Source organism: Cyprinodon variegatus, unplaced genomic scaffold, assembly GCF_000732505.1.
Source record: "Cyprinodon variegatus isolate N-32 unplaced genomic scaffold, C_variegatus-1.0 Scaffold653, whole genome shotgun sequence".
NCBI lineage: Eukaryota > Metazoa > Chordata > Actinopteri > Cyprinodontiformes > Cyprinodontidae > Cyprinodon > Cyprinodon variegatus.
The window spans coordinates 308,394-320,453 of NW_015151106.1; the positions used below are offsets into that span (position 1 = coordinate 308,394).

The window sequence follows — 12,060 nt, forward strand, 5'->3', positions numbered from 1 at the left end:
GCTGAAGACGGAACGCTGAAGACGGAACGCTGAAGACGGAACGCTGAAGACGGAACCCTGAAGACGGGAACGCTGAATATGGAACGCTGAACACGGAACGCTGAAGACGGAACACTGAACATCGTTGATATGGTAGGGGGACCAGATGTCCTCTTTTTCCCGGACATGTCCTGCTTTTCAGACCTAAAAAAAATGTCCGGGGGAAATTTCAACATCGTCCGGGATTTTGGTCGACTAAAGTGCAGCACATAGAATTGACGTCAACTCGGTGCTTCGTTTGGATTCGACTGTTTTACGGTGGAAGTTTATTATTGTGAGATTTGCAGAGAAAGGATGAGTTGATGGAGTTTAAACTTCTCTGTACGTCCATTTCACACTGAACTGTCGATATTCAGCTATGACAATGCAACTCTGTTTGCATTCCATGACCCCTTTAAGTGACATTCATCCAATATTTGGGCATTTTCTGCATAATTTCTGGGGGGTTTTCTGTTCTGTGTCACCCAGCAAAGGTTCCTTATCTGATTAAGATGGTAGAAGTAGAAGTAAACTGAATTAATTTTGAGACACAAAAAGTCAGCAAAACATAGAGAGGAAAACAACAAGAAAATGGACAAAACCTAGAATAAATAATGGATGTCTATTCTATTAACATATCTCTATCTCTATGATGGGTCTGTTTAATGTGTTGTCTTCTCCGTTCAGAGGGCCCCCTGCCTGTCTTTGCCTAGGGCCCCAGATTCCCTAAATCTGCCCCTGCCCCCCCACCCACTGGCCAGAGTTACCAGTCGCCTTTCGGACTGTCAGAAACTTTTATGATGTCTGCATTGAAGTGGCCCCGCGTGGAATTTATTGGGCTCCAGATTTCCCTGGAATAAAAGTATTTATATCTGCTTTCTGTGACCGCGGGCTTCCTCCCCGGGGCGGCCGCGTGGATGTCCACAAACCCACGTGGGTAACTGCAGGCACGCTCCCATTCAGAGCTGTCAGACTGGAGAATAATTCACCTGAAGCAGAATTTTATTCGTGGGGATTTCACGCGAAGCTGATGCGCCTTTCTCTTGTTTTTAAGTCGGGTCTGTGTTTCATTGATGCGTGGAAAGCATTTACACGCGCCTGTGCGTGCGTGCGCGCGCAGGGCGCAGACCTGCTCACAATTTATGGGCTCCAAGCCGCAGGAGACAGCCTCCTGTTTGTCTTTTACTATTCCCTGTGACTTTTCGGTTTGTTTTCGCAGCACTCATGTGTGAAAATAGCTCTTTACTTGTGCCGAAGCCTTAATTATGCGGATTTTTTTTTTTTTTTTTAAAGCCACCATATTTTAGTTTTTTTATCCGCTTTTCCTGGGCGCTCCTGTGCTGCACACAGACGCGCCTGTTCTCTTAAAAAAAAAACTTGATCTAAATAAGGAATTTTTTCTTTAAATAAGTGCATTTATTTTTTTCTTTAAATAAGTAATTTTTCTTTAAATAAGTAATTTTTTCTTTAAATAAGTGCGTCTTTTCTTTAAATAAGTGCATTTTTTCTTTAAATAAGTGCGTCTTTTCTTTAAATAAGTGCATTTTTTCTTTAAATAAGTGCATTTTTTCTTTAAAAAAGTAATGTTTTCCTTAAATAAGTGCATTTTTTTTCTTTAAATAAGTAATTTTTCTTTAAATAAGTAATTTTTTCTTTAAATAAGTGCATTTTTTCTTGAATTGAGGACTTGAGTGAGACACTTTGCAAATTGAAAGAGACAATCTCCATTTAAAATATGAAAAAACAATTTATTTTCTTATTTTAAGTGCATAATATCTAAATATATTATTTTAAGAGTAAAAAAAATCTTCATTTCATTGACAGATCGTCTTATTTACCTGCTCAAATTAAGGGAAAATACATTGAAAAATTAATGCAACCGCTTTTGCATTTACGTTACAAATGTGCACTGGAAAAACGATCTAGAAATAAGTAAAAAAAAATATTTAGTGTATTTACCCTTAATGTGAGCAGTAAATAAGATGATCTGCCAATGGAATGAGTATTTTTACTCTTAAAATAAGAAAATTAGATAAAATGCACTTAAAATAAGACAATGCAAGTGTGTTTTCTTATTTTAAATGTAAACTGTCTTTTTCCATTGGCAAAATATCTGTTATCTCCTCAATCCAAGAACAAATGCACATATTTAGGAAAAATGACTTATCTAGATTTCGATTTTTTTCCACTGTTTTATGTCCTAACCTGCTAACATGAAACAGTTGTGTTAAAATAACTAAATATGATTAATTAAATGCCAAAAATGATTGTATTAATTTTTTGTTTTACTTATTTCTATATCGTTTTTGCAGTGTGTAAAAAGAGGAAGCTTTCATGCACTGCAAAAACAATCAAGAAATAAGTAAAAACTCCCAGAATCAAGTGTATTAACCCTGCATTTTAGTAGGTAAATAAGATGATCTTCCAATGGGATAAGCATGTTTATTCTTAAAATAAGATAATTAGAAAATGTAATTACTTTTCTTATTTAAAATGTAAACTTTCCTCCTCAATTCAAGACAAAATCATTTAAGAAAAAAAATGACGTCAGAATTCAGATTTTTTCCCCTCTAATAAACTGAAATAATCTTTAATGATCAGTTAATTTTTTTTTTTTTTTTTTTTTTTTAGGGGCCCTAATCCTCTTCCGTATATATTTATATTAATTCTATATTTAAACCGGGTCATCTGAGCGCAAAGAGCCGCTCAGATGGGCTCTTTTGCGGCGCAAAGGTTGCGCACAGGCGCACGTTGTCAGCCAGGCGCTCAGTGTTTGTGCAGCCAGCGGTTTGGGTGCCGCGACCGCTCGCGACAGAAGCCCCCCCCCCTCTCCTGTCGCTGTACCTTGAAAGGAAAACCAACAACATGCATCGTCTGATTTATGAAGTCCAGCTTGTCGCGCCGACCGCAGAAAATCCACACTGAACTCCGTGAAAAGGCATCTGTGGCTCACCGAGTCCAGAGCTATTCTTATCACAGGCAACATGGAAAAAAAAAAGACATTTATAGGGTTTAATCCCAGCCTGCAGGCCTGATGGAGGGGGTTCATTCTCAGGGACCAGCTCTGATTTATTCCCACTGCAGAACAGAGCTTCAAGGTTTTAAACACTTAATTCTATTCAGTTTATTTCTATAGCTCCAATTCACATCACAAGTCATCTCAGGTCACTTTCCAGTTCACCAGATCATCCAGTCAGATTGATTCAAAGTTTTCTATCTAAGGAAAACTAATTAATTGCATCGTCTCATTAACTTAAAGGCAATCCCTCACACTAAGCATGCTTGTAGCGACAGTGGAGAGGAAAAACTCCCTTTGAACAGGAAGAAACCTCNTGAGCCACTCTAACTAGAAGCTTTATCAAAAAGGAAAGTTTTAAGCCTAGCCTTAAAAGTAGACAGGGTGTCTGCCTCACGGACTAAAACTTAGCAACTGGATGTTCATTTAAATTTCCTGCACCAGAGGGAAAAACTGGAGACATCAGGATAAGTCACACTGTTAAAGCAGTGAGTTAAAGTCAACAGGTAGAAGATGCTTCAGGCAGCATCACCAACGCCGGCGCAATATAAAGCTCTGTGGTTTGTTTTGTTTCATGGGAATCAGTCCTTCATTAGGGCTGTTTATTTATGGCCTGATGCCTTATTTTATTGGGCAATCAGATCTTAAAATGCGCATGAAGTGGAAAATCGAGTGGTCAGTTTTAACCAACTGGTGCTATTCTGTGAATTCCAGTTTTCCTTGTTATGGAAGTCCGATCAGACGCCGCCAAGAGGTCACATGAGGTTGTAAAGGTACATTTCTTGACCAAGAGGTAAAGAGTTGAATGAGTTCCTCAACAGGCCGTCTGTTTGTTCCAGAACATCAGGACCAACCCAACCTCATAGTCCAGCCTTATCCCCCCCACCCCAAACCTTAACAGCTTCCCTGCTCCCCTCACCACAGAGAGTAAACACCACGCTGACCTGGGACTGCAGGGGTGCATTGTGGGATGGCTGGAGCCACCGGTTAGGTGGGGGTAGTGGGGTGTCTATCGCTGCAGGTTGAATGGGTCTTTGTGAAGCTCTTGAGTTTTTTTTTTCTGAATGGTTCTCAAGTTGTGCAACAGAAGACGAGGCGATCAGTACCTGAAACTAGGAAATGTGAGGATTTATACGAACAGAAGAAGACTGCTTTAAAGGGACATTAAGGTATTTCAGCTACTTAATAATAATGTTAAAAGTATTTAAGAGAATATGAAAATAACTGTTTTTTCATTAATATGATCAAGAAAATATCTACTTATTTGGTCGCTTTTTAGAAAATAAAGACTGTCGATCTTGGTTGTTTTTTTTTTTTTTAAAGAAAATCCAATGTTACCGTAAAGCAGATCATCATCTGCATAAGGTGTTCAACCCATATTGCTTGTGTTGCTTTATATCAAAGACAAACATAATGCAACCTCTGGACCAACTAACCCATCCTGGCTGCATGCTGCTTGGCTGTAATCGCCTCAAATTCAAGGTGAAGGTCATGGCTTGAAGATGCAAATGGAACCAAAGCTTATTCCCTGAGCATCAAAAGTCAGATGCCTCCAATTCAGTTCATTTCTATATTGCCAGTTCACCAGATCATCCAAATTGGTTCAAAGTTTTCCGTCAAAGGAAGGCAATCCCTCACAAGCTTCTAGTGACAGTGGAGAGGAAAAACTCCCTTTGAACAGGAAGAAACCTCCAGCAGAACCAGGCTCAGTGTGAGCGGCTGGAAAAACTATAACCTTGCTCTAATAAAAAATAAATGATGTCCAGATATCACATCTAAAATGTTTAACTTCACTGAATCTGAATTTAATCACTTTTTATGACCTGATTATTTTATTTTGATGTAAACAATAATGCTGCTCTTGACCCAACTTTAAATCTTTGCCGTGTTCCAAACGATTTTCTGAACATTTCAGTCGATGAACCAAACTAATATATTGAAATGGAACCAAACTAATGTACTTACTTTTAACTAAATTAACGTTTGTATTGACACCAGTTAATCTAAATATAACCCAATTATAGTTTTCACATTTCATTTGACTTTACTTCAAAATTAATTTCCATTTCTCATCTTATAAACTCCATTAAAACAAACATCTGGACAACAGATTACTTTAAATGTATTTACTAATTATTAATAAAGCCTTAAATGGTGTAAATCCAGGTGGTGTAAATTGACGTTAACTAACCTTGGCAAGTGGTAGCAGTTAGCATCCCTCGCTAACACGCTCACCACAACAGCCCTAATGCTCTTTATAACACTGGAGGCTCCCGCTGCCATGACGACCAGGTATCCAGTGTTTAACTCGAATAAAACTCCACAATGAACCTTCAAGCTCTGGATGTAGCCCGGTTGAACGAGCGAGGGCTTTTGGCTAGCTAATGTTAAATTAACGTAATATTTTCATTATATTTCATTACGTTGTGTTTATGTATTTCAGCTTTTATGTTTTTATTATCATCTTATTTCCTGCAACTGTAATTAAATGTGCTTTATAAATATAGGTTGAGTTGAATTTAGTTGAGGCCAACTGGGGTTCAAGGAGACAGAAGCAGACATAGAAAAAGAAGCATAGATACAAAAGGCAACTGTCAACCAGCTCCACAGGCGGCCCCGTCCANTTAGAGATTGAACTAACAGATTCTGCAGAGTGGGAGAATAGAGATAGAATGAGGAAAAAGGGGTCCCTATGTCCTCCAGCAGTCTAAGCCTATAGCAGCAGAACTATAGAAGATAACCTGAGCCACTCTAACTAGAAGCTTTATCAAACAGGAAAGTTTTAACCCTAGCCTTAAAAGCAGACACCAAGTGGACTTGGTTTTCGTTTATTGATACAGATACTGGATGGATCAGTGAGGTGAACCTGGTATTCATCTCAGAATAACCAGTATACTGGCCAGATCCATAATAGCCCTGTGGATCATACAATCGGACTCCCATCATGTTTCGGTGTATTGTTCTAGTTCCCAGGAAAGAATGTTGGTCTAACCTAGACCTGTCCTGTTTTTACTGTGCAGCGCTGCAAAGACAAGCTGAACTCCCTGGCTATCTCGGTGATGAACCACTGGCCCGGGGTCCGCCTGCGGGTCACAGAGGGCTGGGACGAAGATGGCCACCACTCCACCAACTCCCTGCACTACGAGGGCCGGGCGGTGGACATTACCACCTCGGACCGGGACAGGGAGAAGTACGCCATGCTAGCGCGGCTGGCGGTGGAGGCGGGGTTCGACTGGGTCCACTACGAGTCCAGGGCCCACATCCACTGCAGCGTCAAGTCAGGTGGGGGACGACTCAGAGTTGCTGTTTTATTGTAGCTACTATATTCCTTTGTTCATCATGTTCGTGTCGTTTTTATGCGTTTGTCTTAATTTGAGGCATTTTAAACCGATTGTCGTTGGTCATGGTCTTAGCTCTATGTTAGGCAGACAAAGTAGACCTTATAGGCAGTGGTGGCTCCAGACCAAATGTACCAGGGGGCCGGGAGGGGGCCAGAGAGTTTTAATGGGGGAACAGAAAAACATGAAACAAAAAAGAAAACAGGGCAAAGGATTAAAATATATTAAGATAGCTGCATGATGTGAAATTTCCACTCAATTAAGCTTAATTAAAATTATGTCTTCCAACTGAAAATATTTATTTTTAGCTTGAAAATTATTGTTAAAATAAAAATATCAAGTAAAATTGTAGCTATATAAATATCTCAAATATCAAATAAAGCTATTATTTGGAATATTATAAATTAGTAATTTAGGAATTTTACATATTTTTAACTTAATTTAAATTAAGATTACAGTTTTCTATCAAACCAGAATTAGAACACGAGAAAAAAAGTTACATTCAGCTGTGAAATTCAAATTTTTTTTTTTAATTCATTTTCAAAAAAAACATTTAGCAAATCAAAACTGGGATCCTCTCTCAGTAGCACTGAAGCTATCAGCTTATTGTTTTTAAATATTTAGTAAAACAGGGGCCATAACAGGGGCCAGGACCTGATCTGCAAGGGCACTGGCCCCCGTTGGCCCACCTTCTAGAACCGCCCATGCTTATAAGTCCCCGTCTGGCTCTTGGTTGGAAAATCAGGCCAATGTGGCGCTAATTTACCATTCAAGAAAAAAGAATTAGGAAAAGAAATAGTTTGATATTTCTACTCTGATGGAAACTTTTCTACCAAAAGTAAAAACAAACTTCCACCGATGCACCAAGTGAACAAGATGTCTGACCAGTTCTTTGGAGCAACGCTCTTTACTTTTAGGCATTAAAAACTTGTATAAGTTTATCCTGGTGAACAGGCTGCAGGTGTCCAGCAAATCAACACTTTAGCAGATCCAGACATTCCTCGACCAATGGAACAATTGTCAGGGTTCGGTTGAGGTTTTGAGGACCGAATGCAGAGGCGAGGAGGCAGAGGGGAGTTCGTTTAGTTTTAATGGAATATTCACAGGAATCCAAAAATCCAACAAAATAAGTACAAAAAAACAGAACCTTGGAGACATCAGTGAAAAACATGCCTGAAGAGTCAGGAAAAGACGAGCAACCAGCACTGAGGAACTGCTCAGGGAGAGTATAAATGGGAGACTGAACAAAGACTGGACTAAAGAGCTGATTGGGAGCAGGTGTGAACAGAGGCTCCTAGAAGGGAGCGAGGGAAAAGGAGACCAACACAAGAGGGCAGCAGAGAGCAACCAAGAAAAACCTAAGAACTCAAAAACATCCAGAAAACGCCACAAAATAGGAATTAAATCAATAGAACTAGAAAACAAATTAAATAAAACTTAACAGAATCAAGACTGTGACAAAAATATTTGCGTTTATTAAAGATGGCTTTTCTTTACCACATTTTGGACCATGATGGTCACCTGGAAAAGATCCGTTAGTACAGATCAGAGATTCATTGCTCAGTTCCCCTTTTCCTCGCTAAAAACTCAGTTTTATTCTTCCTGCCTGCATCTAAACGGACAAATCTCTACATCTAAACCGTCGGCTCAAAGTTTATCCACCAACTCCAGCAATGCTTGTAGAAAAAAACAAATTATTGACCGTCTGAGTTTAAAAAAGTATTTAATAATCAATGCGAAAGCACACCCTCTGTCTATACAAGGAATAAACTCATTGGAAGTCGGAGGTACTGCGACTGGCCCATCACTTCACCTTCCTTCTCCTGTAGATCAGCTGCTATTTTTGGGATCATTGTTCTGCTGATTGGAACATTTAGGACCAAGCTTAGGCTTTCATAAAGCAGTTTGGTCCACAGAGGGATTAATGTTCCCTCTGTAATTTAATTTAATTTTAAGGAAAGATGGTGTTTTCATTAAGAGCAGTCTATTAGAACCCATTAGAACGAGCTCCTGGTTGGTCTATCTTAAGGATTTTGGTTCCTCCATCATCATTGTGCCGCATGGCTGCATGATGAGAATCTTCAGCCTCCATAAGAAAATAAAAGATCCCAAGATAAAAAAAAAATTCTTCTGTTAAATTGAAACAAATCAAAAGTCCCGTTAAAAAAACAATATATTGACCCGTGAGATTTTAATGTCCACTGGTTAGTAACTGAGATTTCCCGTTTCTTTCTCCCCTCTCCTGCTGCCTGTCTCTTTCCCCCTTCCTCTTCCTGTCTTCTTTCCCCCCCCAGATCGGGTGGCGAGGGCCCAGTCCTTGACTTGATCAGAAGGGAAACCAATCAAGTTGGTATTTTTCATTTTTCTTTTCTGATTTTTTCTTCTTTTTTTTCTCTTTTAAAAACTAAACCAATTCAGTTCTTTTTAAAGCAACAAAATAAACTCTTCTACTATAGGTATAGAACTAAAATGACCACCAGAGGGCGACAAAGCAACTATACTGATTTAAATCGAAATGAAGCACATATCTAAACAAAGAAAATAACATATTAGACTGTAGTAACTACAATACATTTTGTTTTCATTTAAATAATTAAGATAAATGCTTAAATTGATGTTTTAATCTTTAATTCAATAAATTAATTTAATTAAAGCTGCGGTTTATTTTAAACCTGAAGGTATAGTCCTGATCCTTAGGATTTACAGCCTCTTAAATGCCTACCAATAAATATTTATTTGAACCAATGGATGTTTGACGTCTCTATAGATGCTTTTTGTTTTAAATTCTGTTTAAATAAAAATGCAGACCACTGCATTGAAACACTGAAGAGGAGAAGGCATCACATTCACTGTATTAGAGAAGCAGGACTGGCCCCATTAGCCTCATGTCATCGCTAACTGTGCTCAGGCTGCCTCTATACTGTTTGCAGCAAAAAAATAAAAATGTTACAGATAAAAAAAAAAAAATGCCTTCAGGGTAATGGGCACTATGCCATTTCCAGGTCCATGAAATGAAAGCACACACCTCCAAATTGTACCTATAGGCTTGGTTTTGCTGGTTGCTGAGAGACCCCATGAAGCTTTGAAGAATTAAAGATGACAAGCCCACATTTTATTGCTCAATCTCAAATAGATCAATAAAAATATTTAAAAAAATTGTAAAACGCGATTTATTTGTCACTCAATTCAGAAGGAAAACTGTAGATTAATTGAACAGAGGCAAAGATTTCAAGCTTTTTCTTTTTTTCTTTTTGTTCTACGCTTAAATTTTATGGTGTCTGCAAAAAAACAAAAATTTAATTGTATTATAAATACCTTCCTTATTTACACATCTAAAATCTTATTCCTTTTTTCCGTGACCCTTCTGGTCCCAGAGCAAACTGGAAACCAGTCCAACCCCCTCATTGGCTAGACTGCCACACCTTCAACAAAACGACCAATGAGAGAGCTGTTTACATCTGAGGAGAGAATGTGATTGGTTAAACTGGTTTCCAGTTCGCTCAGAGAACAGAAGGGTGAGGGAATAGGTCATCGGAGAGGGGAAAGCAAAAAGAAAAGCAATAAGGATTTTAAAAACAGACGTTTAAAAAGAAAATGGAATAAGGAATCATCTTTTTAAATGTGTGATTAAGAGGGAAGGATTTACTGAGGCGCTTTGAGAGAGTCAGCCGCTGCCAGCAGCCTGATCATCGCTCAGATCGCCGCCGACATCCTCTGTAATTGTAGATGCATCAGGTATATCCTCCAAATCCAGACAAGAGAAATCAGAGTATCATAAATCCAAAAATCCATCGTCTTCTACTGAGAACACTGTAAAACACACCATCCTCCAAGCCTTCTAGGACTCCATGGTTTATCCCACCAAGTATGTCCCATTAGGACAGGAAGGGTCTCCCTGTTTCCAGTTGAGAAAAGAGACCAGCTGACCAGATCCAATGTTTGAGTTCAGCTGAGATGAAGAGAGAACTCAGAAAAGACACAGCAAAGCAGGGACAGGCAGGGAGGACCAGGAGCAGCAGGGAAATGGGAGCGCCTCCTTCAGGAATAAAGGTTTATGTGTAACGAATCCATTTGATGAAATGAATTACAAAAGAAACTCATTTAAAATACACATTTTATGGAGGTACCAGCAGTTTCTCTCACTCTTGGGTCATCATGCAGGGATGAAAAAGTTGCAGAAAACTTCTCTAGCTGCAGTCTGCTGATGGAAACACTGATGGCGTTTCTTCCTCCTCAGTTGGACTGAAACCGATGGTAGAGAAAATGCAGAAATATATGGATCGATTCTACCAAACGTTCAGTTAGCTCCGTAATCTCAACTGAGAAATACTTCTGGTAGTGAAAATCTGAATTATATACATCTATAAACTGATAAAAGGTGTATATAAAATAAGAGACCTCTGGATTTTAGTGGTTTAATTTCCCAAAACCATTTTTTTAAAGGTAGCTCAGAGATAATTAATAAACTTAAAGGTTCAATGGTTCAAATTTTTATTATAAAACGTTTCAAAATCAACGAGCGCCACTGATAAAAGTTTAATCTTTAACATTTTCTAATTTCCGTTGGTAGGACGCCATATTTCCTCCTTTTCACTCCGTCTCCGTCTCTCTCCATCCTCAGACCACTCGGTGGCGGCCAAGTCCGGCGGCTGTTTCCCCGGCAACGCCTCGGTGATGTTGGAGAGCGGTGCTCTGAAGTCCATCGGCGACGTGCGTCCCGGCGAGCGGCTCCTGGCCGCCGCAGGCAGCGACGGGGATTTGATCTTCAGTGAAGTCCTGACCTTCTTGGACCGGGACCCGACCCCCCTCAGACTCTTCATCGCCCTGCAGACGGAAGCCGGGGCCCAGATCTCCCTCACCGCCGCCCACCTCATCTTCGTGTCCGAGAACTGCTCAGAGGGGACGGCTCCGGCCCCCGGCGTCCTGAGGACGGAGTACGCCAGCGCCGTCCAGCCGGGACAGTGTGTCCTGGTGTCGGACGGGGGACCGGGGCGTCTGTCCCGGATCAGTGGGGTCAGCGTGAGGGTGAGCAGGGGGGCGTTCGCCCCTCTGACCCGGCATGGGACCATCGTGGTGGACGGGGTGATGGCGTCCTGTTACGCTGTAGTGGACCAACACTGGCTGGCCCACCGGGCCTTCGCCCCCCTCAGGCTGATCCACAGCTGGACTGGAAGCACTGGGGGCCACAGCGACGGGATGCACTGGTACTCACGGGTTTTACACTGGCTGGGCCGGACGCTGCTGGGGCCAGGGCGCCTTCACCCGCTGGGCGTGGCTCAGGAACACACGTGAGGGCAGAAAAACAACACAACTTTGAACCCCATTTGGGACCATCATGGACTTCCTGCTGAGCTGGCAGAAAACCAGTAACAGACTGGAAACCAGGAGAAAGGTTCTGGATTCAGAGACGTTAAAAGAAAAACACCAGGAAACTAAAATCCCTTCAAAATAACTTGTTTTTATCCTCGTTACGAACAAAGTTTCCTCCAGTTTTAAAGGAAAAGTCCGATCAGAACAAAATAATCAATGAATCATTATTTATACCTAAAATTAATACGTTTGCGAAAATAAAAATAATTTCATGGCGATCACTGAGTCTGGGAGCGGCCATCTTTGCCCAAATATAGTAGCCCCTCCCTCCTGCCATCTTCCAGCAGTGACGTCACGGTGCGGTAAGCCTAGCGCCAT

At 40.5% G+C, this 12,060-nt stretch overlaps 1 protein-coding gene across 1 annotated transcript in view; it reads left to right on the forward strand.

Annotated features, from left to right (window-relative positions):
• The window catches only part of ihh (indian hedgehog), an 18,320-nt gene extending 6,335 nt beyond the window's left edge, over positions 1-11,985 (forward strand). Inside the window, exons 2-3 of the mRNA XM_015393693.1 lie at positions 6,055-6,316; positions 10,994-11,985. Of these exons, the coding sequence (XP_015249179.1) occupies positions 6,055-6,316; positions 10,994-11,664 (933 nt within the window). The 3' untranslated portion in view covers positions 11,665-11,985. The remainder of the gene's footprint in view (positions 1-6,054; positions 6,317-10,993) is intronic.
• The last annotated feature ends 75 nt before the right edge of the window (positions 11,986-12,060 follow it).